The sequence below is a fragment of the Anas acuta genome, chromosome 23 (assembly GCF_963932015.1).
Source record: "Anas acuta chromosome 23, bAnaAcu1.1, whole genome shotgun sequence".
Classification (NCBI taxonomy): Eukaryota; Metazoa; Chordata; class Aves; order Anseriformes; family Anatidae; genus Anas; species Anas acuta.
In genome coordinates, this window is record NC_089001.1 from 7,204,879 (window position 1) to 7,230,693 (window position 25,815).

The following is a 25,815-nucleotide window of genomic DNA, read 5'->3' on the forward strand; positions in this document are numbered from 1 at the left end:
AAGTATCTTGAAAAATATTTTCCAGTATTCTGAACGGCGCTTTTCAGCAAAACTTTAAAAATAACGATACTAAAAACGCATTCAATCGAACGTGACTTGGGAGCGGTGGTTTCACGGCAGCTGCCACCCCATCGCGGGGAGGGGAGGCCCTGCCCCGGGGCACGGTGAGTCACGGGCTGCCGTGAGCCGGCCCCACCGGCACGCCCCGAGCACCGGCACGCCCCGAGCAGCACCCGGCACCCGCGGGGCTGCCCTGGGGCCGGGCGAGGTCCCCAGGAACCGGCAGGTGCCAGCCTGCAGACCGGCCCCTTTCAGCTCCCTCCCCCGGCACAGCCTCCAGGGACAGCCCCGGGGGCCTCCCCGCAGATTTTTCCCCCCGCCCCACCCGGTCCCAGCTCCCTCATGCGGGCAGGCACAGGAGCGAACCTCCCCCCACCGTGCCCAGAGCCCAACTGCCGTGCGCATGCGCACGCGCCTTTTATACCTTCTCGAAGTCTCGTGAGAACAAAGCTAATTCTCACGCACGCGCCCCCTTCCCCCCCCCTCCAGGAGCAAAGCCCCGCCCTCTTTCCCTACGAGCCAATGGCGTGGCGGCTGGCGAAGGGGGCGGGCCAATCGCTTTCCGTTCTCCCGCCCACAGCCCGCCGGGGGCGGGGCCTCGGGGCGCCTGCGCGGGGCTTGGCGGCGGCCGGGCCGGGCGGGGCGGCTCTTGATGGGGCCGGGGGCGCGCGCGAGGATGGGGAGGGGGCGCTGAGGGAAGCCCGGGGCCGCCATGGCGGGGGGGGGACGGGAGGGGATCTGAGGGGATGGGGGGGTCCTGAGGGGATGGGGGGGTGGATCTGAGAAGATATGAGGCGACCTCAGGGGGTCCTGAGGGGATGGGGGGGTCCTGAGTGGACCGAGGGGGTCCTGAGGGGATGGGGGGGTGGATCTGAGGGGATCTGAGGGGACCAGAGGGATCCTGAGGGGCTGGGGGGGGATCTGAGAGGATCTGAGGCGACCTCAGGGGGTCCTGAGGGGCTGGGAGGGAGATCTGAGGGGATGGGGGGGTCCTGAGGGGATGGGGGGGTGGATCTGAGAAGATATGAGGCGACCTCAGGGGGTCCTGAGGGGATGGGGGGGGTCCTGAGTGGACTGAGGGGATGGGGGGGGTGGATCTGAGGGGACCAGAGGGATCCTAAGGGGCCAGGGGGGGCAACCTGAGGGGCTGGGGGGGGATCTGAGAGGATCTGAGGTGACCTCAGGGGGTCCTGAGGGGCTGGGAGGGAGATCTGGGGGGATCTGAGGGGGCCAGGGGGGAAACTGAGGGAACATGAGGAGACCTGAGGGGCCAGGGGGATCCTGGTGCCGCGCCTCAGCGGCCCTGCTCTGGGAGCCTCCCCCCCCCCCCCCCCAGCGTGTTTTGGTTTTTTATTTGTTTTTCTTCCAGTGTTTCCCCCTGAAAACGCTGCAGGGTGGCCACCTGCTGAAAAGAACTTCTCCCTTTCCTTTCCCCGCAGGTGTAGCAGAGGCGGCTGGCGGCGAGGAGGGGGCGACGCAGGAGGGAAGGTGAGGCGGCTGCTGGGGGGCTCTGCGGCAGGACGAGCCCCAGCCCCGAGGTGGGTCCGGCCCGGTTAGGAGGGAGCTCAAAGCCCACCCAGTCCCACCCCGTCCCACAGGCAGCAACAGGGACACCTCCTCTCAGCCCAGGGTGCCCCCAGCCCCATCCAGCCTGGCCTTGGGCACAGCCACAAGATGGGGAGCCTGTGTCTGAACACCTTTGTCTGGAGCCCAGCAGCCTATGGGATTAGCCTCTGATACCACGCTTTGACGTGGTATCAGTGGAGGTAGAGGGCTGCGTTTGTGCATCGGTGCAAGCAGAGCAGGGTTTGTTCTGTTTGCTTGGCAGGTCCCCCTTAAACCTGCAGTCTGACCCTGCTATGGGTGTCAGAAGGAAAGGAAGGGTTTCGTGAGCCTGCTGCAGCTGCAGCTCTTGTGTGGAAGGGCAGTGCTCAGGAATCAGCCAAGGACAGCTTGTTGACTTCCTTCTGGGTTCTCCTACCTGAAATTTGGCGAGTTTTAAACTATTAATATTTGCCTTATTCCCAACATCTTAAAGCAGCTTAATTTAAAAAGCAGTTCTGAATTGGGCCCCCGCTGGTGGCTCTCAAAGGAGCTAAAAATAATAGATGAGCAGAGAATCTGTACTTGCTTCGCTATCTAATGAGCTCTGTACTTTGAGCGTTTCCACTGGTTTAATACGTGGATGTTGCAGTGCTGGAGTTTTGAGCCCATGACAGATGCAGGGCTGGCAGGCATGTGGGGCATGCCCATCGAAGGAGCCAGATGTGCTCCATGCTTCTGCTTGTGCTGCTGGTGGCTGAGCTCAGCCAAAAACATTGGAGGGATCCTGCTTTACCCTGCACCTTCGCTGCCACAAACTCACCCTTTCAATCTCTAGAAATTGATAGGAAGTGATTGGTTATACCTCATGGTGTTAAAATACCGTTAATCAGCAGTCAGCGGGACTCTGTGTGTTTGTATCTTGTAAGCTGTGTACAGCAGCACCCGGAGGGGATGCCACCCAGCATGATTCTGTCACGGAACAGCTCCTCACCGAGTTGGAAGAACATTTTTTTATTTTTTGTATTTCCTTAAACTTTAAATATTCAGGTGCTCTAGTGTGCAAGTGTAGCCTGACTTGTGTACTGGCTGCTGAGCGTGCAGCCAAACAGAGGGCATCCACAGCCCATCCTGTAGGTGATGCGTGCGGAGAGAAAATGCCTCATAAATCTTCCAGGGTGGCTCTGTGCCCAGGGGCCAGACACTGAGCAGTGACATCAAGCAACGTAGTCTCTCCCGATCTACTTGTTTGATAGAGTTAGCGCACGCTTTTTGTGAATACATGCCCTGTGAATGTCAGCATTCATTTGGCATATCCTCTGCTTAGGCGTTTGGTTTTAGCTTAGCTAGGTCTTTGTGTTTCATGTGTTTCACAGCTGCCTCCTTGGTTGTGTCTTTGTATTAAGCATGGAATTGTTGTTGTTAAAGCTTCTTCTGTGGAAGAAAGTTTGTTCAGTGCTGGCAACTTGCGTATCATTTGAAGATAACAGTTCCTTGGGAAAATCTGTTTTGGGAGCATAGAGCATCAATTCAGTGTTCATTATGGTCCTTTGTTTCCAAATTAAAAGTAGGAAGTGACATACCGTCTCTCTTTTTCCCTTAACTGTTTTTCCTTGCCTTCTGTTCCGCTATTTTGCTTTTAGCGATGAATCAGCAGACTCGTTCTTACAGTCAGCAGGAGCTAGCTGTACCTCCGAGGCTTTGAGGTAAATTAACAAATTTCCTAGGTGTGGAGGGGGAGGGAGAGCCGAGGGCAATGTTCGTGCTGTCTCCAGCTTACTGTAGTCTAAGTACCTGGAGAGCGCTGCACATTTCAAGGAGGAAGCTGGAGGTGTGCTTCGTGTCTTGCAAGATCCTGTCTCTGTCTTCTTCGTGGGACGCTCACGGCACAGTCGGTCACTGCCAAGTGCCCTGTGCAGGATTTTCCACACAGCAGTGGTGCCGTGCTCTAAGATAATGCTATTTAATTTTAGTTACTTTGGCCAGAACATGCTTGTGCTTGCGTGATCTGTCCCCCTGGAGAGCAGACCTTTTCCCAGGCTGCAAATCCAGAGATTTATATTTCCTGGCTGAATTTCCAATACTTGATCTTGAGAGAAATAATCTGTAGCTAGGAAGAGCTTTACTGTTGTTAAAGCTCTGAACAAACTGCACTTCTCTGGAGATAGGAGAAGCCCAGACATTATTTGCAGGTTTTTTTTTGTTTGTTTGTTTTTCTTTTTGGTTCTTTACAGTAAGTAGAGACGAAAATTGAAGTTCATATTAGGAAGCTAATTCTTGGTAACTATAAGGGATGTTTTTTCCTAAGTTCAAAATGACTTTTAAAATGTCCTTAATGCTTTATAGTCACTTAAAAATTAAGCTGCCTTGTGCTGTTCCAAATACTGCATATGTGTAAGAGGAGCAAAACGAAAGCAGTGTTGGGGCAAGGGGTTAGCCAGTTTGTGAGTAAGCAAAACACGGGGCAGCCCGGGTAGGGATTTATAGATAGGCTTGGTTTTGGAGTCTCAGAGAAGAGATAATTTGTAACGTAAAGCCAATATAAAGGTAAATTACATCTGTAAACCAAAGCAGTTGAGGAACTGGTATTTTGGGGAGGATTTTACCCTTGGCTGTTACGTATCCTGCCTAGGAGAGAAGTGAGGGCAAACCCAGGCAGCGCTGGGAGCTCTGTGTGTTGCTTTGTACAAACTTCCTTAAACATTCAAGCTAATGCCAGGTCTGTGCTTTAGCCCCTAGCTCATCTGAAATGTTTGCTCTTTCTTTACACCGTTAATTAAAACCGGTCTGGCTTTGTGGAGCAATCTGTCCTTCCGGAAGAATCTCCTAAGCAAAACAGAGACCTTTCCCTCCTGATGGGGCTTTTTCCCTTAAATGTTTTGTGTCCTGCCCTGGCTGCCTCCGCTCGGGGTGAGCTTGATGTCACTGCCTGTCTGACCATCTGCCTGAGCAGTGCCAGTGTGCGTGGTCCCCGCTTCCTTCCTCCTGCCCACCAGGCAGCACCGCTCAGAGCGTGGGCTTTCCTGGCAGCTGCACCCCGAAATAGTTCCCTGCAGGGCCTGATGGCTGCACGAGGTAGTGTCTGGGGGGCACATGGGGTGAACAGGAGGAGACAGCCTCTGATCGGAGTTCTGGAACAGCGTAAAAGTGCAGTCAGGCTCTGCCACAGGTTTAACGCAGGGTACAATGTTCAAAAGGGTGTGTGGTGGAGGAGCTCGCAAGAGTAGGGTGTGTAAGCCCAGCTGGCTGGAGCCTGACTCCTCACTTGCTAAGTGCTTTTTAAAAGTTTGATCTTAAATCTGAGCTTTAAAGTAAAATACAAGTGATTATTTAGGTGGCCGGCAGCGTGTGCAGGTTCAGAGGCAGAGTGGCACGCCTGGCTCTCCAGCTCCCCTCTGCCAGGCATTCCCGTGTGGTGCAGGTTTTCAGAAGGGGTGAGAAACGGGAGGCCAGCGAGCACGCTGCCAGCACCGCTCCTGTGAGCGTCGACGTGTCCCGTTCTCGTTATCCAGTGTGAAAAGATGAGTTATCGAGGTGAGTGGGACAATCTCCTAAATGATTCCTGCTCACGCTTACAGCCTAGCTGAGGTTTCATACCTGTGTAGAGTTTTCCTGTGCATTACGTCTGAGTGCTGCAGCTTTGCCCCTGGAGCTGGTGAAGAGACTGCAGGTGCCTCGTGTAGAGCAAACGCTCGATTCTCACTGTGGCTGCACGACAGCGAGAGGCTGCAGTACCTGGACAAGGCTGGCACTGCAGGCCAGTTGCTTTTGTATGTTTACATTTGGCAAAAGCCTGCCGTTGGCTTAACAGAAACCAGAATTGTTGTTGGACTCGTCATTGCAATTGGCAAGAACAATAGATAAGGGTGAATAGATCTCTCTGTTTTCTTTCCATTTTAATAGACTTATTTTGGAGAAGCAAGTGGGAGAGGAACATTTGCTGGCAGGCCCTTTGTATTTTATGTAATGGGCTATTGAAAGAGTTCTTGGGGTTGTAACTTCCTTTCTGTCGGCTTTAAGGTCAGATCCCACCACGTCTAGCTGGACGGTGGGCTGGATAATCCTTCCCTCATCGCTGGAGAATGAAGTCCTCTCAGTAGCCTTTTGTAGCCAACACAAATCCTGTGCTCCTTCCCTCCTGCTGGTTCTGAAGCAGCGAGTTCTGCAGCACGCAGCATCTCGGAAGGGGGCCAGTGCCGCTGCAGGGTGCGGGCCATCAGACAGAGGAGAATGGCCGAGGCGAAACAAAGGCTGTGGCACACGGTCAGCCTCCTTTGTACCCGTGATGGCAGGGCCCTGCAGTGTGCCAGAGGTGTCGCCCCTCCATGCTCCGAGGGGCGGTGGCACGCTGCCCATGAGACGGCTCTGGCACCCTGCGGACAGATCAGGCAGGCGGTCTCACCAAACCTGGTCGTAAAAGAAGCCAAGGAGGCGGACGAGAGCCATCGTGCAAAGTGCAAAACCAAGGAAGTGCGATTCTTGGCCCAAAGGTGGTGTCATAAAGATAACAAAGCTAGGTGTTTACCTGCCCGTTCCAAGCTGGCCGAACAAAAACCTGTGCTGTGTTCCACGTTGTGTTGTATGCATGTGGTGACTTTGCTTGTGGTGATTTGTCTACTATAGAAACTGGATGGCTTCTACGGTGAGCCTGGGTAAAGACACATTATTGGAAGATGGAATGCCACCTGCAAAAAAGCCCAGGTAAATTTAACTATACTCCAGTGAATTTCTTCTCATAAGAGCTTTTTCTGTAATCTTGCATCATTCTTGAAAGAGAATGACATTTGGCACAAAGCTTTAGCAGTCGTTCCAGTTGCTGATCCGAGAGCTGTGTGCTGTCTCTAGCCCTGCCCTCTGACAAGTGTTTTCCTGCCCTGTGTGGAACAAAGGCCTTAATGCCAAGCATGTACCAAAGAATTGCTTTGCTGCTGGTTTTCTTAACCCCTAAGTCAGGATGCATGGTTGCAGAGAAAGCTTGCTTTTACTGCACTGTCTCTGTGGTTTTGTTTGGTGTTAACCCTCACTCAGGTGCTGCCCACCCCTAGCACCAGGCCTGTTGTGGCAGTTGTGCTTCTGCACTCCACCTGGATGGTGGCTCCGAGGAGGACTGGCAGTTATTGAAATTACTTTGACTTTGCTGCACGTGAGGGCTAAATAATTCCCCTCTCGAGGCTGCCTGTGCTGTTAAGTAGGTCATCTTGCAGTCCTCTGCGTGGGGTCTGCTTCATTTTCAGCATGGCACTAACTCTGCGCATACCTCCACTTCTCTCCAGCCAAGGTTGTTACTGTGGCTGCTGTGATGGGCTTAGCTCTGGAATTAAGACCTGCATCATTGCATACCTGCGTGGACACTTGGAAAGGAGAAGCTGATTCATCTAGGGAGTTGTCTTCCACTCACCTGATGTATTTATTGGTTCTGGAGGGCTGGAATACGCTTTCTGTCTCTTCTGGCCTTTGTCTCCAGTTTGACCCAGCGAATGAAATGAGCAGGAGAGGCTGGGTGGATTTTTGTCCTTGCTCAGGACATCACGAGTCTATTTGTCAGTGCAGGAAAAGAATGTCTCTTCTTGGGTATTTGTTTGGCTTTCAGCACCTAAGTTTCTAGTTGTGTTTCTATAGTAGCTCATTAGCACTAATACTGTTCGGAGGTGAGACTTGCAGTCCCCAAACAAACCCACTAAATCTAGAACCGGTTTGCAGCAGCTAACAGTGAAGTCCTTCTGAAGAAAAGGTTAACTCATTTGTTTTCTTAGGCAGTAGAGGAGAAAAGGCAAAGCTCCATCTGTGTGGTGTCTGTTTCCTTTCCCATTCTTGCAGAGGATCACATGTTTGCAGATAAAAGCAGTCCTTCCAAGCCAGCTGCCTCCCCAGGCTGCTGCTTTGCTCAAGGCTGAGGTTCTCTGGGAAGCTGCAGTCCCTCCCTGCTTCACAAAAGCAGCTTGCCGCCAGGCTGCCTTTAGGCACAGCAGCATGGGGAGAAGTATATCCACTTCAGGAAAGTTTGATAACATCAAATTTAAAAGCACAGTGCAGGTGTAAAGCCAGGAACAAGGAAGAGGGGAAGAGGAGCAGATAAGGAGCATATAGCCAGACAGCTCTTTGATTAGACTCTTGTTATGACGTGGCCTTGTAAAAGATTGGCCTTGAGTGTCCTGCTGACATTGAAAACATAACAGGCAAGGGATTTCTGGCACTGCGACATCCAGGCTTAGCAGCCTTCTCAGCAAAGAGGGTTGGGGTGTGGGAAGGGCCTTTTCAGGGCAGAGCACTGGGAGGAAGCCCCCACTTCCTTCTTTTTTGTGCTGCTCTAAAGAGGGCTGCTGTCTTCAGCCCCCCCTTGGCCCCTGTCACTTAAAGGCAGAGCAAGCTTTGTGGTGTCGGACACCTGTTTGGTCCAGGCACAGTCACGGCTGTGTTCACTCCTCTCACAGGGCTCTGATGTGTGCTTTCCTGATGCAGGACGAGGCCTTAAACTGCCCCGTGTGTTAAAAGTGCCCCTACATCGACGAGTAACTTTCTCTGTTGCTCACTGCATCTTTTCCAGTGTCTCCATCTTTTCTGTTAGCTTCCAGTTACTGTCATTCACAAGACTTGTGGCCCTCCCGTCCTGCAAAATTCAAGTAACTCAGCTGTGCAGCCTTGGCCTTCCCTGTAAGGTCGCACTTCCACACTGCGTAGCCGTCCGTGAGCATCTGATACCGACCTGTGGAGCTGGGCTCTGCCTTTAGGGGACACCGAGTTGCCTCTCTTCTGTTTATCGGAGAACCCTAGTGGATATGTTGATGCAAAATTTAGGCAGTCTTTTTCTTGGTCTGCATGTGCTGTGAACCCAGGACATCCTTTTTTGTATGATGCTGCCAGCTGTGCTGCTTTCCCCTGTTGCAGGAAGCTGCTGCCAAGCCTAAAAACCAAGAAGCCTCGGGAGCTTGTTCTGGTGATTGGGACAGGAATTAGCGCAGCGGTCGCTCCCCAAGTCCCAGCACTGAAGTCTTGGAAGGGGTTAATCCAGGCCCTCCTGGATGCTGCTATTGACTTTGATCTTCTGGAAGATGAAGAGAGCAAAAGGTTTCAGAAGTGTCTCCATGAGGACAAGAACTTGGTTCACGTTGCCCATGACCTCATCCAAAAGCTGTCTCCGGTGAGTGTGCTTTAGAGCAGGGTACATAAATGTCTCATTTTCCTACGCCTGTCATAGGAATTGGCTTTTGGAAATCCACCAGTCCTCTGGCAAGTACCGTATGTGCAAGGAACTGAGCAAGGGCAGTTACTGCACTGGGTTCCTGGGACGGTGTTTTGGGCCTGATGACTCTGAGCCAGATCTGCATTTGCATGGCCGATGCACTGCCAGGAGCAAACAGGAGCACAGAGGCGTCTGTGTGTCCCCTTAAATAGCCATGTGCCCTCCTGTGCCTGCTTAAGTCTCGTTGTCCGGCTCTGTGCTTACCAGCTTCTGGATATTTGATGATGAGCATGCCAGGGAGCCTCCAGAGGGCAAGAGGAAATCCCACTGTTCAGCTGTGGAGAGTGACACTCCTGTATTTCTGACCTCCACAGCTGAGCTCTGTTGATGAGTCTGGATGGAGCAGGGCCCTGATGAATGTCTCTTTTCAAACATTCCCATGGTCTTGCTTTTCAACCTGAAGAAGAAAATCTGATAGAAGTGCACTGTGTTTGCCTTGCAAGGCCCTCTAGCTTTGCAGAGTTCTTCAAGAAACGTGGGGAGTTTCTGTGTATTCATTTGGCATGAAACACTAAAAGAAACCAGGTTCTGATCTTAATCTCTCTCTGCTTCTCAGCGCACAAGCAATGTTCGCTCAACATTTTTCAAAGACTGTTTATACGAGGTGTTTGATGACCTGGAATCTAAAATGGAAGATTCTGGCAAACAGCTGCTTCAGTCTGTGCTTCACTTAATGGAAAATGGGGCACTCGTGTTAACCACAAACTTTGATAACCTGCTGGAACTGTATGCGGTGCACCAGGGGAAGCATCTGGAGTCTCTTGACCTGACGGATGAAAAGAAGGTAAAAGATGATGATTCTTTCTGATGTCAGGACTGAGCTGGGACAGCACAGGACAGCACAGCTGCGGGGTGTGCTGTTATGCCCGTGTAAGGGGATTGTGCTGTTCATGGGAATTTACATGATGTTAGACGAACTCCATATAGAGGCTCTGACAGCTGGGGGCAGCGAGCAGAGGCATGAAGATGCTGGCTTGTTTCTGAAGTGCTGCGCTTATTGGCTGACATCCATTGCTCAGGAGGAGCCTTTGAGCCCTTCTTTGATCTCTGTCCTTGAAACTTGTGGCTTGGCCTTGCTGAAGTATCGCAAGCCTTGCTTCCACATAAGGCTCGGACTGACAGTTCTGACTGACCCAGGAACCCTGAGCGAGAAACAAAGCCGGCCTGTCTATTTTGGTCATTTTCTGATGAGTGCTTGTTGTGGTAGCATTCTCAGGGCTCTAAGCCAGTGAGACAGCTCCTGGGTGCTTTCATCCTCCCCTGTCCCTCCTACTCTCCCTGCTCTACCCAAAATGGCCGAGTGGCTCCGTGTGGGACAACTCCCTGTGCTGCAGCTTGTGCTGCCGCATTTGTAGCTGCTCGCCTCGGACAAACCTCCCTCCTTACCAGCAGCCCCAGGCCTGCAGTCAGGCAGAAAATCAGAGCGTGGCACGGCACAGCCCGCGCTCCCCCCCGCCTGCCCACCTCACCTTCACACCGCGGGCTTTCTTCGTGGAGAGCACGGTGTCTTTGTTTGTTGCACATGCACCGTGTGGGTGCTGTGAAGTACTTCATCTCTTTCCATTCTGACTCATTTCTGTGCTTCATGTTTCCTCTGTGACCTCTTAATCTACATGGCTGGAAGTACTTCCAGCGATACAAATAAGCATTCTAATTATTGCAAGCTTAAATGAACGGCAGTCTGTAGGAGTAAACTGAGAGCCTAGGAAGTGGCTTTCTGGAATGAAGGTCAGCTGCTGAGCTTTCTCAGATCTTCCCAGAGCCTAGAGGGGCCAAGAAATGAATGCTGTGGTCTCGTGAAACATGCTGACATAATGTTCAGAGTTTTTCCCGTTTTTCTGTTGAGTCCAGTGTATTGATTAGGTCTCTTCCTGTGGCATCAGCCATTCAGCTGAAGTGTTAAATCAAACAAGTGCAACAGGCTGCCGCTGCAGGCTGTGATGTAGAGGCTATTGTACTCGGGACCCCTTGAGGAGATAAGATGTAACATGAAAAAGAAGCTGCCTCGTTGAGAAGCTTCTCCAAAATTGTCTTTTTGACAGCACATAATTCAACGCTTGAAGAGGTAGGAGGCAAGTCCTAGAACAGGAGACGCAGAAGACCTTAGTAAAGAATATCCCCGTAGCAACTTGTTGGCGGCTGAACTGTCTGCTCTCGCTAACGTTTCTGGCACGGTTCATTTTGTGCAGGTGCTGGAGTGGGCACAAGAGAAGAGGAAGCTCAGCGTCCTGCATATCCACGGCGTGTACACAAACCCGAGCGGCATAGTGCTGCACCCGGCCGGGTACCAGAATGTGCTGCGCAACACGGAGGTCATGGTGAGGCACCTCGCTGGCTCTGTGCGCGGCACACTGGCAGAGATGGACCAGCTCGTTTTGCTTGTTCCTTTAGCTTCACTGGGTCAAAAAGCAAAGAACAATTTCCAGCCTGCCCCAACTTTTGTTTGCCAGAGCAATCACCTGCCTCTCGCTAAACCTCGTGATTGTTGCAGCTCCTCAGAACATGTGTTCACTGACTTGAGGTTACATATTTTAAGAACTCTGTATATACAAATCTTCCATTTCCCATTCCAGCCCCTCGCAAGCCTGTGTATAGACTGGGCAAAGATTCAGCTGAGCTTAAAACACGAGGTTAGAGACAGGCTTCACGCAGAGTAATCAGAATCCTGGATTTTCTTAAATAGAACAAAGGAGACAAATTCCTGAGCAACTTGCTCTAGCCAGTTAATCTGCAAAAACACCTCGCCATGTTTCCATGTGGGCTGAGGGAATGGTGACACTCCTGAAGAGGCTCATAAATTAGAAGCCAAGTACTCCAAGTATGTTTTACCTTGTGAAGATACAACTTGCATTTACTAAGAACATCGCTCTCTTTTTTTTTTTTTTTTTTTGTTTAAAGCAAGAGATTCAGAAGCTGTATGAAAATAAGTCATTCCTGTTCTTGGGCTGTGGTTGGACTGTTGATGACACCACGTTTCAAGCCCTGTTTTTAGAAGCTGTGAAGCACAAGTCAGACCTGGAGCACTTTATGCTCGTGCGGCGAGGAGACGTGGATGAGTTCAAGAAGCTCCGTGAGAATATGCTGGACAAAGGGATTAAAGTGATTTCCTACGGAGATGAATACGCAGACTTGCCGGAGTACTTCGAGAGGCTGACGACTGAGATCGCCATGCGGGGTCGGACAGGTACAGGGGCTGCAGACAGTGCTGGGTGACATCCTGTTACAGCAGCACAGTTCTTGACTGTCATTGTGATGTCTGGAGTGCAGGCAGTGTAACCCCTTTTCTCTGTGCTGTATTACTCATTAAGGTTTTTTTTTTTTTTCCAAATTGTCTGCAACTGTAGTTGGATTTGGGGCTTACTTTCACACAATCACTGTTACGTTCATACAGGGAAAACACCTCTACTGCTTCCAACACATCCAGACTTAATTTTTGAGGTGTAGCTCATGTTTACTCCCTTTCTAGTGAAAGGAAAGAGCGTTCCAGTCTCACAGCGTGGTCTCGGTGACTTGCATGCTGTGCAGACCAAGTTAATGCTTTAACATATGAGATCTCACTAATCATAAAAATCAGAAAAACAAAAGGAAGTTTGCTAGCCAGGGCCTTGCTGGTGTGTGTTCTGAAAGTAAAACCCAGCCAGGAGAGCCTGTCACGCGAAACTACTCAGTGCTGCATTCAGATCCCTAGCACCGATCACTTCTGAAGTGCTCTCAGCACCTCTGCCTTCCCAGAGAAATACGGGCTCAACACCTGATGCTGTCACCCCTCCACCTGGTACTTACACTCTGCTCCATTTTAGGTGTGCTTAAGGAGGGACAGCAGCTGAATGGCTCCGCCGCTGCCCATGATGAGATAAAAGGTAAGATTTTTCCCCAGGCTCAGAGCGAGCAGCCCTGGCTGCAGCAGGGCGAGCTCCTGCACGGGAGCTGCGTGTTGGGGTACAGAGCTGGGCACTGCTGCCTGCCCTCCCAGCGCAGCAGCCACAGGTAGCTCGTCCTGCATGGCACCTCCAGAGCCAGTCCCAGTGCACAGCTTTCAGAGAGGTCCCGCCTGCCCTACAGCATTTCCCTCTCCCTTTCTCACCACTCTGCCCAGCTGGAGCCTCCCTAGGTGCCAGGGGAGGCCAGTGTGCCCCACACAGGTTTCACAGAGCCTTTTGTTTCTGCACAGGATGCAGCACTTGAGCATTGGCCTTGCCCCAGGAGCAGTGCTGCAGAACCTCCCCAGCTCACAGACACCAAGGTGGTGGATGGCAAATGGCGTTTATTGTCGAGTCCCATGGGGTTATATAGCCGAGGCCCAGAGCGTCACTTCCGCCAGCCCCTAACTACCCACACATCAGGCACAAGACAGAGGGCTGGGCAGTTCCCTCACACCGTTGCCTGATTTAATGTAGTAATTGTGTTTTTTTAATCAAGGGTGCGTTTGCCTGGGGACTGTTTTCTCCCCACCTCAACTGCAGCCTCCTGTAATTTCATACTTAGTGCTTTTGTATTCTGTACTTTCACTTTAAAATGAAACTTGAGCTTTTTTTTTGTTTGTTTGCTTTTTTTACTTGAAGCTCTAGTTTTCTAGTCCTTTCTTTATACTGTACAGTATTTTGTATGTTGAAGCTTGTATTAAAGACCTGTTCAGCTACCCCCTGCGGGCTGGTGTTTTGTTTGTGCTCAGACCTTTCACACAGCCTGCCCAGGACTTGGACTCCTGCAGGCTGAAGCCAGAGGCAGGAGTTGTCTCCCCCGTGAGGAGAAAGTTGTCCTTGCTGAAGGCAAGTTATATATACACAGAAAACAAATTCTGAAGTTTATTTATAAATTATGTCTCTTAGCAGACAGCATTCAATTTATTGCACTATAGCACATCTGCAAGACGGAGCTACATGACATTGTAAGAGAGTTTTGTATTATTCAGTGTAGCACTTTAGACCAGGATCAAGAGGCACTCTAAAGGGGGAGAAAGGGCGCAGGGAAGCAGCAAGCAGCCACCCTTGTCTTCCAGTATTTTTTTTCCTTTTGCTAGCATATTTGAGGCAGCAAGTAACACTGAGGCCAGCAGGCAGAAGACAGACAGGGGCACATCGTCCTCTGGCTGGTAGGAGAACAAGTCAGATGATCAGACCAAGCTGCCACAGCTCCCCAGCTCCTGCCACAACATGCAGCACCTGGGTGCCCTGCAGCAGAATCCCACTGACAACAGAAATAGGGACCTTAAGGCAATTTAACATTCCCCCTCTAGCCCCTTGCTTGCCCAGCACAGGGGCAGGCCGTTGCAATTTTTGGTTTATCAACTTTGGTGAGCTGCCACAATCAAGCCAGCACTGTGAATGGTCAGATGTTCTAACGCTGTCACTCCACAGCAGCCATCCCTTTCTGCAGCCTGCGGGCCTGCTTGCCTGCCTCCAGCCTGACAAACAAGCCTGCGTCATCCCTAAGCTGGTCTAGAAATCAGAAGCAGAGCTCACAGGCTCAGGAAACAGCACCAACAACCCCCCAGACAGCCCCCAGATGCTGCTAACAATTGGACAGCCCCAAAGCACAGCAGGTCCTTGCATTGCCACTTGTACAGCATGAACAATACAAAGCTCTGGTTTCAGCCTCTGTAAGGGAGGCTGAGTGACTTAAACAGAATGAAGGGATCCGAGGAAAGGCTGTCACTGGGTGAAGCCCCGGCATTGACCAGGTACAAGTGCTCCAGCTGGAGAAGACAGCTTTTATCCAAAAATAAACTGTAGTCAATAAATATGGCAGGAGAGCACGGAGCTAACTGGAGTAAGCACAACGACCAGAAACACCACCACCCTAGTTTACAATCACGCAGCCAGTGGAAGGATTCACAGGCAGGCAGGGGAAGCACAGCTCTCGCGCCCGCATCCCTTCATTCTGTTTTGCACTACACTGGAAAGACTACAGTCGGTCACGGGGTAAAGCATGTTCTTCTGAGACATCTGCAAACAGCAATTTGGTGCAATCGTTTTTTTTAGGCCTTCATGAGTGCTGCGACCACAGCCTTGGCGTTAAGGCTACGCAGATCACAGTAGGTTTGTCCAGTACCAACAAAAACGATGGGCTTGCTTGTGATGTAGGTCATGGAGATCGCAGCGCCAACCTGCCAAGGACAAGCATCTTTAGCCAGGGCCAACTGAGGCTGGATTTCCAAAAAAGAAAAAAAAGCACCACTCCTCCTGCTTGTACAGAGCCTGCTACTCCAGAGAACTATTTCTAGTTCATCCAACACAATGACATGGAAGGAAAATGAGGACCCAAGAATGCAACAAAGATCAGAACTGCTGAGCCTGGATCTCTGGAATTTAGAAAACAGGCAGATGCAGAGCCAGTTGAGCCTGCTTTATTCTTGGCTAACAGGCTGCTCCCTGTGGCACAGGCCCCTTGCACTCTGGGGTCTGCTGCATCGGCAGGAGGCTGGGAGGGCAGGGGGTGTCACATACCGCAGAGCCAGGTACCGGTACCACCTACAGGCACAACTCGCCTCCCGCCAGGGTTTCTCCTTTTCTGGATTTCAGTCCTAATGCTGCACAAGCAGGTTCACCCTGCCACAAGGTTTTAGTGCTGTGACTCTGCATGGCATTTAATCCGGGGTCTGAAGGCCCGATTTGTGGTGCCCTTCCCTGCAGATCCCTCTGCTTGCTGCAGCTATTCCAGTGCTGCCTCCTCAGGGAACCACATCAAACAGCCTCCTATTTTCCAGATACATACAGTCCCAACTCTGTATGACCTGCTGCAGGAATGCTAATGAACTGAGACACCTCGCAGCCATTTTTCCAGAGGCACAGAAGTCAGTATGCTTAATTTTGTTCAGATGATTGCAGTGCATCTACACGCAGAGAACTGCATCCAGGACAGCACAGAAACACCCTGTTTGTTGACTGCATCTCTCTTTCCTCCCATCACCAACGGGTGCTCATACCAGCTCTGTACAAGGTTACACTTAAAAAGGAAATCCCTCCTGGGGCACGAAGAGGTCTCCTTACCTTGTCATCAATGGTGTCGAACTTGGTGAGCACGATTCCATCAATGAGCCGGGGTGTCTGGGCCATGGAGTGATCAGCCAGTGCCTTGTTAAACTTGACCTGAGGAAGAGAACATACCCAAGAAATACACTTGTGATGCTGACGCTGTCCACAACTCCTCCAACAAAACCTGCACACAGACACCTTCTGCTCCCATCCACCCTTCAGGAAAACTCTCGGCACTCACCAGCTGATCCACAGCCTCATTTCCCACCAGAGCTTCCCCAACAAACAGGACCAGGTCGGGAGCATTGACCGCAATCAGCTTTGCCAGAGCAGTCATCAGTGGGGCATTGTCCTGCATGCGGCCCGCCGTGTCCACCAGCACCACATCAAAGCCCTGGTTCCGAGCTGGGAAGACAGGGAGGCAGCATGAGCAGGAGGAAGCCCAGGGCCCCCAGGACAGCCCCTCCTGCTCCCAGCTTCCTCCTACCGTAAGAGATGGCCTCCATGGCGATCCCTGCCGCGTCCTTCCCGTAGCCCTTCTCATAGAGCTGCACCATGGTCCGCCCGCCGTGGCTCTCCGGGGGGTGCAGGGCATTGAGGCGGCGGGTGTGCGTGCGGAGCTGCTCCACTGCTCCCGCACGGAAGGTGTCACACGCGGCGATGAGGACGCTGAAACCATTCTCGATGAGCCAGAATGAGATCTGCAGCCAGCAACAGAAAAGCCTTGTTAGCAGCTGTGGCCTGAACTCAGCAACCCCATCCCAGGGAGCCAGCAGGACTGTGCCCTACCTTGGCCAGGTTGGTGGACTTCCCGACACCGTTGACACCACAGAAAGTGACCACGTAGGGCCGGCGATGACGCTGCGCATCCATGACATCGCGGAGGACATCCACACGGCGCTGGGGCTGCAGGATCTGCACTAGAGCCTCCTGTAGGGCCTGCTTCACTGTTGAGGTCACCGCTGGGAAAAAGGAGATATAAAGAGAACCTGTCACACCTGGAAAGCAGTCCAGGGAAGCTCTGAGCCCCAACCCACAAGCATTAGGACGCCAGGAGGACACCTGGGGGCTTCCAAAGTATCATGTATGGTTGCTTGGTTTAACAAAGATGGCAGGAGTCTCAGGCCTCCCTCTTTTTCCAAAATAGCTGGGGTCCAGCCTATTTGCACAGCTTGGATCTCCTGCACTTATTTGAGAGGAAACTGCAGCAGCTGCTGGGACGACCCAATTCTGTGTAGCACCAGGTCAGAGAAGCAGGAGTTTTAGGCCAGCAAGCCTCAGACACCAAAAGAGATGAGTGCAGTGCAGCCACTTACTGGTGAATGTTCCCATCACCTTCCCTTCCAGTTTCTTAGCCACTGATTCACAGAGCTGGACTGCAATCTCAGCTGCCACGTTTTTTGCTTTGGGAGAGAGAAGAGATCGGGGTTATTGGGGCTGAACAGGTGGCACATGCTTGGACATCAGCATCCCACCAAGCCTCAGCAGTTTGGTGGATCAAGGGAAGGCTGAGTGGCAGGATCCCCCCCCCCTCCAGATTAGACTGCTGTCCTCTTCTGCTGTTGACAAGTCCCCCAGAGGCAAGGCAGGAACCTGCGACACTTCCTGTGAGCAACAACTCCCCAAACCGTGGGCCCTACCCAATCCTCTGGAGCCCGCCCTAAACACAGCACTCGGGAACCAGCTTGGCCTGCCTGATCCATCCAGTCGAACCCACATGCAGCAGACCCACACTTACCGATCAAATGGTCTTTCATCTTTTCCAGAACTGGGTCCATGTCCTCTCTTGTCAAGCTCTTGGAGCCCACCAGGCCTTTCAGCATGCCAAACATGCCTCCGAGGCCACCCTTCTTTGTGCTGCAGAGAAGCACAGTAGTTACCTCCAGGTGTGAATGGCACAGTGCATACAACTGCCAGCAGCAGGGAGGCACACGAGCCTGTCATGCAGCTGACAAATGCTCCACTGTTACTGGTTGGACTGGAAGATGAGTTATGGGAGGGAAATCAAGAAGCGTGTAGCAATCAGGGGCTGTAGGAGCTTCCTACCTGGGTTTTGAAGTGTTCTGAATAACCTTCTCCTCTTCAGCTTCTTCATCACTCTCATATTCAAGGTCATAGAGGCGGCCGGGCTCCCGATTTCGATCCCCTAGGGCCTGCAAGGGGAAGGCAGTGTACTGAGAAGCGGCAACTGCTTAACTTTGTCCTCTTGGCTTGCCTTCACTGTGACCAGGAGCAACGCCAATTACAGTCAGCAGCAGAAGCAAGTCCACACAGATCCTCGTCAGAAGGGCTCAGCTGTCTGACCCAGTGTGCAGAAACTGGTGCTGCTTGCAGCGGTCACAGCAGGAGGAAGCATTCTCTAGACAGCTGCTTTACACGCAGAAGGCCGGGCACCGCAATCCCCTTTTCTAGCTCTCAGCCAGCTGTGGAGACCAAGCTGGGTTCGTGATGCCCAGCTGACTCAAGAACAATGCACTGAAGCAGACACCGTGACCTGACTTCTTACCACATCAGGGTCAAATTCCTCCACAGGACAGGCCTCTGAGTTCCCATTGGTAGTGGAGTCACTGTAATCGAGTACTTTGGCATTAGAGTTCCCCAGATCCCACACTCTGGGTTTCTTCCCCTTCTCCTTCTGAGTATCAGGCTTTGGAGACTTGCTAAAACAAAGACCAGAAACACATTTTGTTTGGTATTGTGAAGAATGAGCAAACAGCTCCTTAGAAAACGTGAAAATTCAAAGCCCAGGTGTCAAAAAGGCAGAAACCGAAGCTAAAACTGGCTGATGCCAGGCTTCCACAGATTATTTACTTGAACTTTAGTCCCGTATCATGCTTGATGTGGGCTGCTTTAACCCAAACCAGGCATCAATGTGCCCTTTACTCACAGTCGGAAAGCCTCCCCAAAAAGAGATCTGGACCTGAACGCAAGGTCTATACTTTGAACTCTACACTGTACTTTGAGCAGTCTGATGATTAGCAGGATGACTTTCAGGGTCACTAAAGGAAGGAGAGGCTCAGATGGCTGAGGGATGGCACAGAGCTTCTTTTACACACAACCAGCAAGGAGCTGGTCTGAAGCACAGGCAGACTCCCCATGACCTGTCCGTACCGTCTTTACCCACCTGGACTTCTCCCCTGCTTTCATGTGTCTCTTGAAGAATTCTTCCCGGTTCTTCTGCAGTATTTCATCCTTGGTCAGTTCCTCCTTGTCCCCAGCTGAGGAGGGCTGCTTCTCACCGGGGACTGCTTTATTGGATGCTGTAACAGTTTCCACTCCTGCAGGACAGAGCCCAGCACAAGCTCAGCCTTGCAGAACTGGTACCACCACCACCACCCAGCATTGCAGCAACTCCACAGAAGGCTTTCCTCTGCCAGAAGAGAGTACTGCTCCAGCCTCACCTCTAAGATTTTGGAAGCCTCAAGAAATGGGAGCACCTTGCTTTGGCCCAAAGGCATTGGATATGATCCTCCCAAGACGGGCAGCTGACGAACCAGCTCTCCCAAAACATCTTTGTATGTATGACATGTACACCTCACTCCCCATGTAAGAGCCAGAACACACGCTACAGGACAGCGCCGTTACACCAGAACAACCTTTGCCTATCGCTGTCCCAGCTGAAGGGCTGCATCTCATACCACCAGTCCTCCTCAGTGTGCTCCCAGCTTCCCTTCACAAGGACAGAGCTGAGGCACACCCAATTAAAGTCTTGCTGGCACTTTCACTTTGCTTTCCGAAGGGCACCAAGCTGTCTGCTCTCACGATGGGGCAGTTCAGCAAGGCCACATCCACGGAAGGCTCCTGCTGCACCACGCCCGCTCTCCCACAGAGCAGGGCACACGGAGTCACAGCACCAAAGAACATCCCGAGTTGGAAGGTACCCAAGTCCAGCTCCTGGGTCCGCACAGCACCACCCAAAACCCAGCCCCGATGTCTGGTAGCACTGCCCAAATGCCTCTTGAACTCCAGCAGGCTCAGTCAGAACAAGAAATCACATTTGTTAAGCAGGTCTTTCCCCTCATGAACCCATCCTGGCTGTGAGCAAAGGCCCCTGAGAGCGCTCCAGTGATGCAGGACCAGGAAAGCACGGGCTGGGACACACGTGACCCACATTTCATAGCTCTGGAATATTCACACCCCACAGCTGCACAGCCACTTTAACTTTTCCCATCAACTCACCCTCCTTTTTGGAACCTTTATTCTTCTTGGTCTTGACTTTCTCCTTTGGTTTCTCCCCTCGGGTCTCTATCATACACTTGACAGTCTTCTGCGACTTCACAGACTGCTCAAATGTCTTCATTACGGTGGGAGCTCGGACTTTACTGCTCTCCTCCGCCTCCCTGCGGGACAACACGCATCAGCCTGAATTTCAGCTCTGTGCCCCCATCCCTACGACCACCTCTGCTCTAGATGGCAACATCAAAGAGCTCAGCCCCTGCCAGTTATCAGCACAGAACCTGCGCTTTAACCCACGCTGCCACTACAGCTACACCTGCTGCCAGCTGGCAGCACAGAAGCAGAACGGAGCTGCCCACCACTGGCTATCACCCACAAAGCTGGGGAATAATTGCCACACTTCCAGCAGGGGAAGGAGTGAAAGCCACAAGGACGCAGGCCCTGCTGCAGGGGGAAGCTTTGCAGTGGCAGGAAAATTCATTACCGGAGGAGACGCAAAAAGTCATCTTTAAAATCAAAGGTGCCATTTAGGAGGCCCAGGGTGCCTTTCTGCTGAAACTCATTACGGTATTTGTCTCTGAACTCCTTGTGCACGTCATCTATCAACTTGTCGACGTAGGTTAGAGTCAGGATCTTTTGAAAGCCCACCTGCAAAAAAGCACAGTGAAGAGATGTCGCTCTGTGCAAATGGCACATGCATAAACTCTGCAAGAAAACCCGATGGGAAGTTCTTTCATTTCAGCAACCAGCTGCTACAAGCTTCAGGCTACGCTTTCTAATATAACCTCTGAAGCTTTTAGCGTGTTCTCAAAGAAACAAAAGTGGCACAACACAGAGCTTCACATTAAAGCGTGACACCAATAAAAATGGGCTGGATGTTCCACAGCAACAGAGACTTGTACCAAAAAAACAGGAAGCCCTGTGCTGAACATAGGCACACAAGGAAAGTTGTGGGGCTTCACTGAAATCAGGCAGAGAGCGCTTAAAGGGGAAAAGTCAGAATGTTTGCTAAGGCACAAGAACAAACACACATATTCGGCTTTCCTTAAGGAGGTGCAGTCACAGCAGACTTCTCAGGTGACTGTTCTGTGCTGAAGTTTTATTAGCATGTAGCACTCTGTGGGGCTTCCATCCCAGCTGCAGTGCATAAGTCTTAATCCTACCACAGACACTAAAATAAACTGATAGGGACCAGAGTGGTGCGTGGCTGAAGAGGCAGTCGTGTTGCACCCACGGTCCTCACACAGCAAACCAAACCCTACAGCACACATCCCTCGGGTAGGACACTACCAGCAACCTCAGGGAAAGGCCTCCCTCGTCCCAAAAACCTCAGAGCCCCACCCAGGGAGCCAAACCACGGCGGTGTGTATCAAAAGCACCAGCTTGCTGCAGATAATTATTCTCCAGCCCCACATGCACGAGCTCTGCTATCCCAGCAGGGAGGTGTGAGCTGCCCGTGCCCCATGTGTGGCCATTCCCATGCCCTCCCAGTCCCTCTGGGTGCCCAGCAGGGCTCACACCTTATCCTAGGGCGCTCCCTCCAACACCTGGCCCAGCTGCAGCATTTCCCAACGGGCACCACCTCCTCCACAGCGCTGTGCCACCAGCAGAGCAGGAGGAACACCAGGGATGTGACATCCCAGGGAAAGCTTCAACTCCGAAGCGCAAGCTGCTGCCTGTGCCGGGCTGACCGAGCTTCCTCACCAAGCGAAGGATTCAGGAGGTTTGGGGCAGGCAGCTGCAAGCCTCAGCCCCGCAGGAAGGCACCAGCCGGCATTTCAGCCCTCCTGGAGCTCCTGAGCGAGCCCCGAACCTCTTCTGAGCGTCCCCTTTCTCCTCCAAGCCTGAGCACGCCCCTTCCCGGGGGTTCCTCAGCCCCCCAGGTGGCAGAACACATCGCAGCACAGTGCTGCAGCATGGTGGGGGCCACTTACCACAAACACCAGCTCAAACTGGTTGTCCAGCTTGTACTTGAGCGTGAGGGCCTCATGGGTGAAGGAGTTGTTGCCGCCGCGCTCCTGCAGGAGGAAATCAACCACTCAGGTGCCTGACAACACACGGGAGGTACCCCCCTTGACATGTCCCCCCCTTAGCGGGGGGCTCCCCACCCCCCTGGGGTGCTGCCAGGCGGAGCCGCCCTCCCAGCGAGCCCAGCACCACCCTGCTGGGGGTGTCCCCGACCCCCCCCTCTCCCAAGGAGGAGCCCCCCGGGCAGAGGATCCCCCCCCCACCGCACACACAGCCCCGCTCAGCGCCCCCAGAACCAGGGGCACCCACAGACACGGGGGGGGGGGGCTGGGATGGAACAGCGGGGAAATGGGGGGGGGGCAACAGCTGTGGGGGAGGTGCTGGGTAGACGAGGCGGCCCGGGGCCCTCACCCCTCCCCCCCCCCCCGTTCTGCGGCCTGCCCCGGCCCCGCCCAGCGCCCCCCGGACCTGCAGCAGCACGGAGCGGATGAGGGCGTTGACGGGGGCGGTGGCGGCGGCGGCGGGCCCGCGGACCCCCTGGAAGCACCAGAGCACGAGCCCGCCCTTGCTGAAGATGGTGAAGAAGTCCAGCATGGCGGCGGCGGCGCGCCGGGCCCGGCTGCGCGCACACGTCGCACTGCCTCGCGCGGGGGCACTTCCGCCGGAAGTCACCGCCCAGCCGGCGGGGCCGCCTATTGGCTGCCGGGCGGGAGGCGGGGGGCGCGCGCGGAGAGCCGGGGGCGGGGCGAGACGGGGCGGGCGGGGATTGGCTGCGGGGATGAGGGCGTGGCCTAGAGGCAGGGGGCGTGGTCTGACGGCAGGGGGCGGGGCCTGCTGGCAGGGCTAGCCCGGTGGCAGTGGGCGTGGCCTGGCGGAAGGGGGCGTGGCCTGGCGGAAGGAGGGCGTGGCCTGGTCGAGGGGGCGTGGCCTGGTGGGAGGGGGCGTGGCCTGGTGGAAGGGGGCGTGGCCTGTCGGCATGCTGCGCGGGGGGCGCGCGCTGCGGGCGCTGCGGGGCCCGGGCGCTGGGGTCGTGGTCGGGGGGCGCGGGGGGGCGGCCCCCGGGAGGCCCCTGCGGGTCGCGGCCCCGCGGAGCTCCGACGTGTTCCGCGGTGAGGGGGGGGGGGCTGGGGATTTGGGGTCGTGCTGGGGATTCGGGGTCGTGGGGGGCTGGGGGGGCGGCGGGGGTCGCAGGGGATGGGGATGGGGATGGGGATGGGGGCGGGGTGAAGGGGACCCAAATTGGGGAGGGGGACCTCGGGGTGCGGGGGGGGCTCTAGGGGGTGTGGGGTGGTGCAGGGGTGCAGGGAGGGGGCTGGGGGGGTCTTGGGGTCCTGCGTGTGGGGTGCTGGGGGGGCCCCAAGGGGGAGGGGGCCGGGTGCTGGGGAGGGTGGGGGGGTCCCGGGGGGTGCAGAGGGGGCTGGGGGGGGGCAGGAGGGCTCCAAACGGCCTTGGGGGCGGGGGAGGGGGCCGTGCGCTCCGCCCCCATGGCCCCAATTGCCCGCAGAGCTGGGGCCGGCGCTGTCCCGCCTGGGTCAGACGCTGCGGGAGCAGCTGCCCGGGTCGGGGGGCTGGGAGCCGCAATGGAGCCCCCAGAGCTGCCCCCCCCCGGAGCAGGCAGACGTGGTGGTGGTGGGGGGGGGCGTCGTGGGCTGGGCGGTCGCCTACTGGCTGAAGGCGCTGGAGAACCAGCAGCACGGCATGCGGGTGCTGGTGGTGGAGCGGGACCCCACGGTGAGACCCCAGCTCTTGGGAGGGTGGGGGGGGGTGGGGAGGGGGGCACGACCACCCCCTCTCATCCCCCTGTCCCTCTATGCCCCCCCCCCCCCCCCCGAGCAGTATTCCCGGGCCTCCACCGTGCTGTCCGTGGGGGGCATCCGGCAGCAGTTCTCCCTGCCCGAAAACATCCGCCTGTCCCTCTTCTCCGCCGCCTTCCTCCGCAACATCAACGTGAGTCTGGGGGGGGGGGGGGGGTGGAAACAGCAGAGGGGGGTCTCACCCCCACGCCTCGCTCACCAGGCTGTGTGTCCATCCCCACCCCCCCAGGACTACCTCTGGGTGCCCAACGAGCCCCCCGTTGACGTCCAGTTCCAGCCCTCGGGGTACCTCTTCCTGGCCTCCCAGCGAGGCGCCGCCACCCTGGAGGCCGGCGTGAAGCTGCAGAGGTGAGGCCTGGCCCCCCCCTTCCCGCCCCCCCTCCCGTGGTGTTGTCACCCCCCCCACGCCCCTGATGCCCGTTGTCCCCAGGGAGGAAGGTGCCAAGGTGGCCCTGCTGTCCCCCAGCCAGCTGAAGGCCAAGTTCCCTTGGCTCAACACGGAGGACGTGGCTGTGGCGTCCTACGGTGAGGGGGAGACGCGCTGGGTGTCAGGCCGGGGGGGCTGGGGGATGGCGGTGCCACCCGCTGTGTGTCTGTGTGTGTGTGTGTGTGTGTCCCCCAGGGCTGGAGAACGAGGGCTGGTTCGACCCCTGGTCCCTCCTCACCGCCTTCCGGAGGAAAGCCATGTCCCTGGGCGTCCTCAGCTGCATCGGGGAGGCAAAATGTGAGCCCCCGGCGCGGTGACACCGCAGTCACCGCTGCTGCCACTGCCGCTGGGCACTGGGACACCCGCACTGTCCTTCTCTACCCCCCCCCCAAAAAAAAAAACAACAAAAAAAACACGTTTCCAGCATTCATCACACCCACCGAGGACGAGATGCCGCTGATGGCACGGGACCGCGTGAAATGCGTCAACGTGAGCGTGCCCCCCCCTGTGCCACTGCCGTCCCCACTTTGGGGGCTACCCCCGTGTCCCCCCCCCCGCCATTGTCCCCTCTGTCCCCAGGTGCGCCTGCCCGACAGCCCCGAGCAGCAGCCCGTCGCCTGTGCCATCGTCGTCATTGCCGCCGGCGCCTGGAGCGGGGAGCTGCTGGCCACGGCCACCGCCAGTCTGCCGGGGGGGTCCCTAGCCCCCCTCCCCATCCAGCCTAGGAAGAGGTCGGTGCCGATCTAAACGTTGGTTTTCCCCCCTGCTGTCCCTATTCGGGCGCTTTTTAGCCCCGAAACGGAGAGGGGACGCGGCGCTGTGCCCGCAGGTACGTCTACATGTGGCACTGCCCTGACGGGCCAGGCCTGGAGTGCCCCTTCCTCATCGACACCTCGGGGGCCTATTTTCGGCGCGAGGGCATCGCTGGCAACTTCCTAGGGGGCATGAGCCCCCCCGAGGTGCGTCCCAGGATGCGGGTAGTGTAGGTTTTTTTGGGGGGGGGGAGGACACCCTTCTGATGTGTCGCCTGTGCAGGGGGACGAGCCGGACACAGGGGACCTGGAGGTGGACCACGACTTCTTCCAGGAGCAGGTCTGGCCGCGGCTGGCACACCGGGTGCCCCCCTTCCAGACGCTGAAGGTAGGGCGCTCCCCCTCAACCCCCCCCCAAAAAAAAATAATATAGAGGAGGGGGGGGGGCACAGCCCTATTCACACCCCATTCCTGCCACAGGTGAGGAGCTCCTGGGCCGGCTACTACGACTACAACACCTTCGACCAGAACGGGGTGCTGGGCCGGCACCCCCAGCTGCAGAACGTTTTTGTGGTGGGGGGGTTCAGCGGGCACGGGCTGCAGCAGGCCCCCGCCGCCGGCCGCGCTGCCGCCGAGCTGCTCCTGCACGGCCGCTGCAGCACCATGGACGTGGGCAGGCTGGCGCCCGGCCGCCTGCTGCACGGGGAGCCCCTGCGCGAGGCGGCCATCGTCTGAGCCGGGGGCTCCCCCCGCCAGAAAAGGGGTGTCGGGAGCCCCCCGCCTCGACAAGGGGCGCCGCGGGGGAAATAAAGAGAAAGAAAGGCGCTGTGGCTGCGTGGGGTGATGGGGGCTGTGCGTCCCC

At 55.1% G+C, this 25,815-nt stretch overlaps 3 protein-coding genes across 7 annotated transcripts; 2 read left to right on the forward strand and 1 right to left on the reverse strand.

Moving 5' to 3' along the window:
- Positions 1-658: 658 nt before the first annotated feature.
- Positions 659-13,481, forward strand: FAM118B (family with sequence similarity 118 member B). Of its 4 annotated transcripts, XM_068658990.1 has the most exons (9): positions 659-753; positions 1,498-1,548; positions 6,226-6,303; positions 8,488-8,740; positions 9,399-9,626; positions 11,032-11,160; positions 11,741-12,026; positions 12,643-12,702; positions 13,014-13,481. In XM_068658990.1, exons 3-9 carry the CDS (start codon positions 6,233-6,235, stop codon positions 13,025-13,027), a joined length of 1,041 nt encoding a protein of 346 aa, XP_068515091.1. In that variant the 5' UTR covers positions 659-753; positions 1,498-1,548; positions 6,226-6,232; the 3' UTR covers positions 13,028-13,481. The 4 variants fall into 4 exon arrangements, with proteins under 4 accessions (XP_068515091.1, XP_068515090.1, XP_068515089.1 ...); XM_068658988.1 differs by lacking the exon at positions 659-753 and having other exon boundaries at positions 1,210-1,548; XM_068658987.1 differs by lacking the exons at positions 659-753; positions 1,498-1,548 and adding an exon at positions 3,246-3,308.
- A 152-nt stretch (positions 13,482-13,633) lies between these two features.
- Positions 13,634-22,626, reverse strand: SRPRA (SRP receptor subunit alpha). Its single transcript, XM_068658984.1, has 14 exons — positions 22,429-22,626; positions 21,927-22,010; positions 20,477-20,640; positions 19,996-20,156; positions 18,941-19,094; positions 18,323-18,476; positions 17,863-17,969; positions 17,555-17,673; positions 17,133-17,219; positions 16,606-16,778; positions 16,304-16,517; positions 16,058-16,221; positions 15,832-15,930; positions 13,634-14,948 (listed from the first exon to the last, which is right to left on the reverse strand). Exons 1-14 carry the CDS (start codon positions 22,552-22,554, stop codon positions 14,820-14,822), a joined length of 1,935 nt encoding a protein of 644 aa, XP_068515085.1. The 5' UTR covers positions 22,555-22,626; the 3' UTR covers positions 13,634-14,819.
- A 274-nt stretch (positions 22,627-22,900) lies between these two features.
- On the forward strand, positions 22,901-25,777 carry FOXRED1 (FAD dependent oxidoreductase domain containing 1). 2 transcript variants are annotated; one of them, XM_068658986.1, is made up of 11 exons: positions 22,903-23,069; positions 23,465-23,691; positions 23,797-23,907; positions 24,004-24,122; positions 24,205-24,299; positions 24,397-24,498; positions 24,626-24,690; positions 24,781-24,932; positions 25,031-25,160; positions 25,237-25,341; positions 25,434-25,777. In XM_068658986.1, exons 1-11 carry the CDS (start codon positions 22,937-22,939, stop codon positions 25,686-25,688), a joined length of 1,494 nt encoding a protein of 497 aa, XP_068515087.1. In that variant the 5' UTR covers positions 22,903-22,936; the 3' UTR covers positions 25,689-25,777. The 2 variants fall into 2 exon arrangements, with proteins under 2 accessions (XP_068515086.1, XP_068515087.1); XM_068658985.1 differs by having other exon boundaries at positions 22,901-23,069; positions 23,797-24,122.
- Positions 25,778-25,815: the final 38 nt, after the last annotated feature.